We start from the raw sequence: 8,020 nt of genomic DNA, 5'->3' as shown, positions 1-8,020 counted from the left end.
TTATCTTAGTCTCAAAGTCATTAGTTTTAAACTCTAAACTTATTACCTTCATCTTCAATTCCAAATTTTCTGAAAGTGCAGGAGTACATTTAGAGGATAGTTGCTGAATTTGGTTCCCGAGAGAAGTCTGCATATTTGAAATAGCCTCCCAAATAGATTCTGCTCTGATGTTTTTGCGGGTAGTTCGCAATAGTTCGCAAATAGAGGGGACAGAAAATAGGTTTTGAGTACTGGAACGCAGAGTCCGGGATGGGGTATATGGAATGAGAAGTTTGTCGATGAATGTGGGTAAATTGGACAACTTGATTTTAAATATTAGCAGAAGTATTTTGTAAGTGATGCGATGAGGAATGGTTAGCCAGTGAGCTTTGCGCAAGAGGGGAGTCACATGGTCAAATTTTTTAGCTTTGTAGATGAGCTTAATTACAGTGTTTTGTAATAGTTGAAGCTGGCAAATTTCCTTTTGTGTAATCAATGTTGGAAATAACAAGGGAGTGAATTAGGATGTTTGAACCTTAAGAGCTTCATCCTGAGGAATTATCATGTATAGTCTCTAATGTGACCAAAAAGGTAATGTTTGCCATACTGTCTATAGCGGCTGTTTGATCAGCTGAAAGTGGACTCTGCAGTGGCTCAATTCACCAAGCACACAGTCATCTCGTTGACATACATAGACTGTGGAAATCAACCGCCGGTTTCTCTCAGGGTGAACTCAACCAGGAGTGTTGCAACTTCATGGGCTGAGTCTTGGTCAGTTACTCCAGCTGAAATTTGTAGGCAGCTACTTGGTCTTCTCTTCATACCTTTACGAGGTCTCACAGAGTGGAGGTGGAGGTGGCAGCTCGAGAGGATGCTCCCTTTGGGGCCTCGGTATTGGCGAGCAGGCTTTCTGTCCCACCCTAGACGTTGCCATTGCTTTGGTTCATCACCTAACATATGGATTCCTGAGGAGATGTAACAGAATGGAAGATTAAGTTCTTATCTTTGTTAATCTTCTTTCTGTTAATCTTCTCAGGAGTCCTTACAGCCCGCCCTCTGTTTTCCTGCTTTTCTGTCTCAAATATTTCTCTCTTCCAGGCCTGAACTACTACTCCTGCTATCCAGATAGCCACATATAAGACTGTCCTGTATATGTAAGTGCATTATTCAGCCTCTGGCTCCTTTGATGTTAGTTCTTGTTGCACACAGCAGGTTGGTGGTTATTGCTGCTATGTTTTGCATGTTTTCATGTTTATTACTAGTTGTTTTGTTCTTTTATAAGCTGCAGAGCAGAACAGAACTCTATAATGTCGGTGGGGAAGTTCCCCGTACCCCTTCTTCTTTGTGTTTTTTTCCAGTGGTGATTGATTGCTTTTGGACAAAACTGAAAAGGATCACTATTCTCTACTGGCAATGTGGGAGGTGCTGAAAGCTTTGAATATCATACTTCTGCAAGACCTGGTTCATGGTTTGGATTGAACACCTAAGGTACAGCCTCCTGAGATTAAAAGAAAGAAGATGGGTAAGAACCTAATCTTCTGTTCTGCTAGATTGAACTCAGGCCATGTATTTTCTCCCTCCCAGCAGTCTTTTAAACATAGTATTGTTTGGAATAGAGAATGTGGAGTGGTGCCATGTTGAGAACGCTGGTCCTAATGGCCTCAGCTGTCCTTACAAATCTTATGGCTCATATGTTTGTTTTATTTAAAAAAGCTTGATATACCACTTTCCTTATTCAGACCTAATTCTAAAATATCAAACAATACTATAAAAATGAAAAGAACTCTATCAGAATGATAGGAAAGACCTAGCCATCCATATCAGACACACTCGATGGTCACTGAAGTTCCAGTGGAACCAGTCCAGTCAGATGATGGTCAGTGTGTCACAGAGGCTGAAGAAATCAATGTATCCCTAACTCATATATTTCACCTGGCCAAAGGCATGAGGTTCCAAATTCAGCACCACTCGGTGGTAACCATGGATTCCTTGGCTGGCGAACTCATCCAAATGAACTTCACATTCAGGGTCCCTGGTTTCTCAAGAGAAGAAGCTTCACATAAATCTTCTGGTGCTCAGGAGCCTAACGCAGAGGTCCTTGAGGGCTTGAAACCAATGAATATGGAATAGAAATTTGCACGTAGTGGAGACAGTGTTTGCATTTTCTTCATGTGTAATCATTATGGCTATCCTGGGCTTTGAGACTTCTGTTTCAAAGATTTTCAGAAGTCAGGTAAATAGTCAAATTTTTCATAATCCAGAAGAACAAGTGCCTAAAAGTCAAAAATTGAATCTCTTCCTGTGCTAGGAAAGAGATTATGCTTTGGGTTTTTGCCAGGTACTTGTGACCTGGATTGTTTACCATGAAGACTGGATACTGGGCTAGATAGACCATTGGTCTGACCCAGTAACGCTATTCTTATGTTCCTATGTTGTTTATCTGTTTGCCAGCTTCCTTAGACAGATGTAGTCCAACTCCAAATAGTTCACAAAACTATCCCCTTGGAAATATAAAGACAGCTACAGCGTTGGAGCAGGTTGATTATGTTCTACTCATAAATGCTCACCTTGGTTCTCTCCTGAACTTCAAACTCTCAAGCACCAAGGTTGGAAACTGGAAAGGAAATGGTATAAATCTCACCCGGGCTATAAGAAGCACATAAACTTTACCTAAAAAACATTATTTTCTCTTTATGCATTTTTTTTAGTTGCCATGGCAACCTGGTGCCTGGGGTTTGTTGAGCCCTGTAGTAATAATACAAAGCATGTAAATGACTAATGCAGCTTGCAGTGAATACCACAGGCTGTTAATTCCTGAAAAAAAAATGCTGTCTAAGAGCTGGCATTATTTTTTCTGATGAGGAGCTTTGAGCCACTATCAAATGATCTTGGGCCACTTCTTAAAGAGGCTGAGCTGTGTGTCAATGTCCCTTTATTCTCCTGTAAGCTCCCTTGCCTGTTCTGTCAAACTCCCTAGGGTCTAATGGGGTAAGGTTTTGTTCCTGCCCCTGCCAGTGCCATGTTCAAAATAGTGCTGGCAACCTCTAGCAGTAGTCTTGCAGTACTACGGTTAAGGGGAAATATATAGCTTTGCTCTCACTGGTAGTAGGGATCATCGGCACTATTTTGAACTTGTCAGCGGCAGGAGTGGCAGGGGATCATTTATTGCTGAATTTACCTTTAAGCTAAATAAGCTACAGCTTAGGGTCTCACAATCTACAAGGCTGTCACAAAAGTTCAGAATTTAGGGAGGGGGGCTCTGAAAATTTAGGGAGGTGGGCTCAGAAAATTTATGTGGCTTTTTATCAAACTTAAAACGTTCAAGAGAAACATAGAAACATGATGGCAGATAAAGGCCAAATGGCCCATCTAGTCTGTCTATCCACCATCTCCTCCTCTCCCTAGGAGATCCCATATGCCTGTCCAATGCTTTCTTGAATTCAGACAGTCTTTGTCTCCAACACCTCTCAGGGGATTGTTCCATGCATCTACCACCCTTTCTGTAAAAAAGTATTTCCTTAGATTACTCCTGAGCCTATCAACTCTTAACTTCATCACTTGTTGTGAGCTTCCTTTCAAATGAAAGTGATTTGCCTTATGTGCATTTAGGCCATATAGATATTTAAACATCACTATCATATATCTCACCTCTCCCACCTTACCTCCAAAGTATACATATTGAGATCTTTAAGCCTTTCCTCATGTGTCTGATGATGACCACCAACCATTTTAGTTGCCTTTCTCTGGACCTACTCCATCCTGTTTATTTCTCTTTGAAAGTGCGGTCTCCAGAATTGTAGACAATATTCTAAATGAGGTCTCACCAAAGACTTATACAGAGGCATCAATACCTCCTCTTTCCTACTGACCATACCTCTCCCCATGCACCCTAGCATCCTTCTAGCTTCTGCTATTGCCTTTTTAACCTGTTTGTCCACCTTAAGATCACCACATACTATCGTATGCAAGTCCCAGTCCTTTTTCGTGCACAAAAGTTCTTCATCCTCTAAATTGTACTGTTCTTAAGGTTTTTGCAACCAAATGTAGGACCTTGCATTTCTTAGCATTAAATCTTAGCTGCCAAATTTCAGACCATTCTTCAAGCTTTGCTAGGTTCTTTCTCATGTTATTCACACTATCATTAGTGCAAATTTTGGTATCATCCACACAGAGGCTACAGTACTGATGCATGACATCTGTTTTCTTCAGAAATTAAATTAGCACAATCCTTTTATGTATAAAAGTCTATATCAAGTTGAGGTTGATGATCAGTAAGGGGTCCTTTCATCTGACTTCAAGATCATAAATTATTGTTAAGAGGGATTTGTTACCAAGGCTTTAAAACTGATAAATATTAATAGTGTGAGTTATTTGTAGTGTAGTCGGAAAAGAGAGCAGGATAAACAAACTATTTACTAAAATGTGATTATAGCTATTGGACTGAGAGTCTTTGAGTCTGATTTATGAAAGATTTTTGCCATTAAACCCTATGGGGGAAAATATTTGATACGTTTTGCCTTTGCTTGTCTAGTCCTAGTTCTACCTTTTGAATTAGTGTAACATTTAATAAATTCTGCTTTTCTATGTTTAATTTTTTTTTCCAGATGAAGTTAAATGAAAGTAATAAATATTATCTGTTTTAGGTTTGCCAATTCCACCCCTTCGTAATGTGTCATGAAGTGTATGACCTACAGTATATTTCATAATTGTCTTTCTAATGTACAAATACTGGGCTTATACATTCAGTCTATTATGAAAATGATTAAAATACCCCTTTGATTGCTTCTTCAAGAAACACAATTTTGAATGAAGCTGATTCTAGGTTCTTGTGCTATGGAACTTTTTAAATCATATTGTATAATGAAACTGACCAGTGGAAACTTTTTAAGGTATAGACGTACTTTGCTGATATAAAAACTACTGCTCCTTTTGAAAAAGAGCTCATTTGCAGCTAAAGGCAGTTGATATTACTGTGACTATTTTCCCCAGCTTATTACAAATATAAACAGTGCTGTATTTGAAAATGGCTCTCCTGTCACTGCTTCCTTTCAGAATAGCCTGAAACATGAAGAGAAAACCTGTTCTATTTTAAGTTTCTAAGAGCTCAGAACACTTTCTGCAGGTAGTATTTCAATTGATTTAAATGCAGTGTTTAATTGGTGCATAGTATAAGCTCTGTATGAACATATTGGCAGAATCAACTGAAACTTGAAAACTGACTTTCCTGGATTTTTGACATTAAGGGGGGTAAGTATTTATAAAGCATTTTCTGTATGTAAAGCATAATTTACATGCAGATAATGGATATTGTAAAAGTATGTAGAACCCATATGTACTTTTACATGATCTCCATGTAGATGTACCTGATACGAGTAGATAACAGATGGGGCAGAGTTGTGATGTATATGTGTATTTTGGAGCAAGTGTAAATTTGCACACTATTAGGACAAGCTCTGAGAATTTATTTTATAAAGGTGCACAGGTGCCTATGTTGTCTCTTTGAACATTACACATAGGTGCTTTATTTTGAAATTACCTTGCCTCCCACATGGGAATTTAAAAAAATATTTTTGTTCCAAAATGATTTTGTGAACAAGTTCAATGTTGTTGGTTTTTTTTTTTTTTTTTCCATCATCCATATAAACTCAGGTGCTGTTCTGTAGGATTTCATTACTCACTCATTGGCTCTAGTATTTAGAAAATGTTAAAATACAGAAATCACATATTGTGGAAGGAGTGTGTGTATATACTTCTGCTTTTCTTGCTATTTATAACCTATTAAGTGCTGTTTCAATAGGCAGAATGTTTTTTTTTTCCTGTTGACTTCTGTTTTCTGCATTGTTTGCTTTTATTCTTCTGCGATCTGTTATTTTCTGACTCGCTTGTCACTGCATTTCTGCTGCCCCTCCTTTAGCTGGGTTTGTCAAGTCGCCCATGTCAGAGACAAAACTCACGGGGGACGCCTTTGAACTGTACTGTGATGTGGTCGGGATCCCTACCCCAGAGATCCAGTGGTGGTACGCCGAAGTCAACCGGGTCGACACTTTCAAACAGCTGTCGGATGGTGCCTGGAAGAGCCGTGTTACCATTAACACCGCCTATGGCACAAATGGAGTGAGTGTGCTGAGAATAACCCGTCTGACTTTGGAAGACTCAGGAACATACGAGTGCAGGGCAAGCAACGATCCCAGGCGGCATGACTTGAGGCAAAACCCCTCCATTACGTGGATTCGAGCCCAGGCCACCATAAGCGTCCTTCAGAGTGAGTTCACCATCACCCCTACAGTAGTGGTACTGTAGTAACTAGATGCGGTCCACTGACCCCTGTCCCTCCTTGCCCATTCATCCACTCTCCCCACCTGCACCCAAGACCCTTGATAACCATCCTATTGTCTCGTTTTTTTGAACTGATTCTTCCTCCCATTATGGTAAGTGAAAGATTCTCTCTGCTGCCTTTCTTTTTCTCTTTCCCCTTAGGATCCAAGGACCTTGGAAATCTGGAAGTGATTCAGAGCTTCTTTGACTTTATATACTCAAACCCCCTCCCAATTGTGTTTGTGTTTGTCCCCCCCCTCCTTTGTTTGCAGGTGATTTCCTGCCATCTTTGTTTTTTCGCGTTCTTCACGCGTGCCTTTCTGTTCTTTTTTTTTTTTTTTTTTTTTTAAATGTGCTTCTTGCTTGGAGCTAACTCATTTCTTTAATTTCTCCTGGCCTTTCATCGGAGCTCTCTGAATTCCTTCATTCTTCTTTGTGAGGGGGTTTTTCATTTCCACAGAAACTTTCACATTATTTTATGTTAGTTTTTTGGGTTGTAGTGGACAGCTTTAATGTTGGCTTACTTTTTGAAGTATGATGCTTTGTACAACAGAATTTCTGGGTGATAGTATTGTATTACTGAAGGGATTAAGCTAGTTCAGTAGAAAGTTGACAACTTCTCTTTCTGAAGTTTGCAGCAGAGATTAACATGGGCTAATTATGTTGTGTTGATGTAATGTCACGCTGAATTGGGAATCCATTACATAATGCTTTATTTTTAAAACTGGACACCTTGGTGGCAATTCTATAAATTGGTGTCTCATTTTAGGCCCCACAAAGGGACATGCTTAGCGCCAATTGAATAACAGCTTAAGGGTGCACCAAAACCGTTAAAAAAAATATTAGAGCAAAGCCATATTGGGGCACCAAATGTTTGGCACTCCTTCTTACAACAGGGTCAGTGGCTGGGCTGACATAAGCTGCTGTGTCTAAGTGCCCATTCAATGCACATACGAGTGACCCCTTCCCTGACAGTTGCATGGTGAGTGATTCAAGCGCATTTGTTTATAGAATAGCGCTTAGCACTTAACATATATAACTATAAATTACTGGAGCCAATCGCATGCATAAGTGTTATTATGGTATAAACTAGGTGCCAGCTTATAGAATTGTCTTTCTTGTGTCAATACATTTAGAAATATTTGAGTTTCTTGGTGATTGCTCTTGCTCATTGTAAAAAGGAAGTTCAGCTTTAGACAGGTTGTTGAAAGAAAATATTATGTGTAGGCTTATGGGTGAATGTTTATATATTTATCTCTACATATGCATATACAGTATGTCTGTGCATAGGACAGCAGTTAGAGCAGGAGCAATTCTTGAGGCCCCTACAAGTATTTTGTGGGGAAAAGGTAAGTGTATGTATTGAGATAGAATAAGGTGAGCCTCTAGGCCCATGATCTTATTAATATTTTGCCCAACACAGTATCAGTAATTGGAGAGCTTGAGGGTGTGGTTGAAGATTGGTTTGCTTGGCCACCAACCCCCCAAAACACTCATTCCACTGTCGCTGTGTATTGGGTTTGTAAAGGTAGAAAACTTTCATTTTGTTTTGGTTTTAATTTTTGTCATTTTTTTGTAATAGCATATGCTATTAAGTAATGCATATCCATTATATAATTTAACAATACAAACATGCACATCTCTAGTTTGTGCAATTATCTATTCATAAGTATGTGTAAACGCAGAAATTGATATTGTGTGTGTATGTTTATGTAAACTGGTGTAC

General features: G+C 39.3%; 1 protein-coding gene across 1 annotated transcript in view; it reads left to right on the top strand.

Moving 5' to 3' along the window:
• Positions 1 to 2,161: 2,161 nt before the first annotated feature.
• NPTN (neuroplastin) overlaps positions 2,162 to 8,020 on the top strand; it is a 122,471-nt gene continuing 116,612 nt past the window's right edge. The window contains exons 1-3 of the mRNA XM_033920732.1: positions 2,162 to 2,212; positions 4,584 to 4,599; positions 5,894 to 6,241. Coding sequence (XP_033776623.1) covers positions 2,162 to 2,212; positions 4,584 to 4,599; positions 5,894 to 6,241 — 415 coding nt within the window. The remainder of the gene's footprint in view (positions 2,213 to 4,583; positions 4,600 to 5,893; positions 6,242 to 8,020) is intronic.

Source organism: Geotrypetes seraphini, chromosome 14 (genome assembly GCF_902459505.1).
Source record: "Geotrypetes seraphini chromosome 14, aGeoSer1.1, whole genome shotgun sequence".
NCBI lineage: Eukaryota > Metazoa > Chordata > Amphibia > Gymnophiona > Dermophiidae > Geotrypetes > Geotrypetes seraphini.
This window is presented reverse-complemented; position numbering and strand designations above follow the sequence as displayed.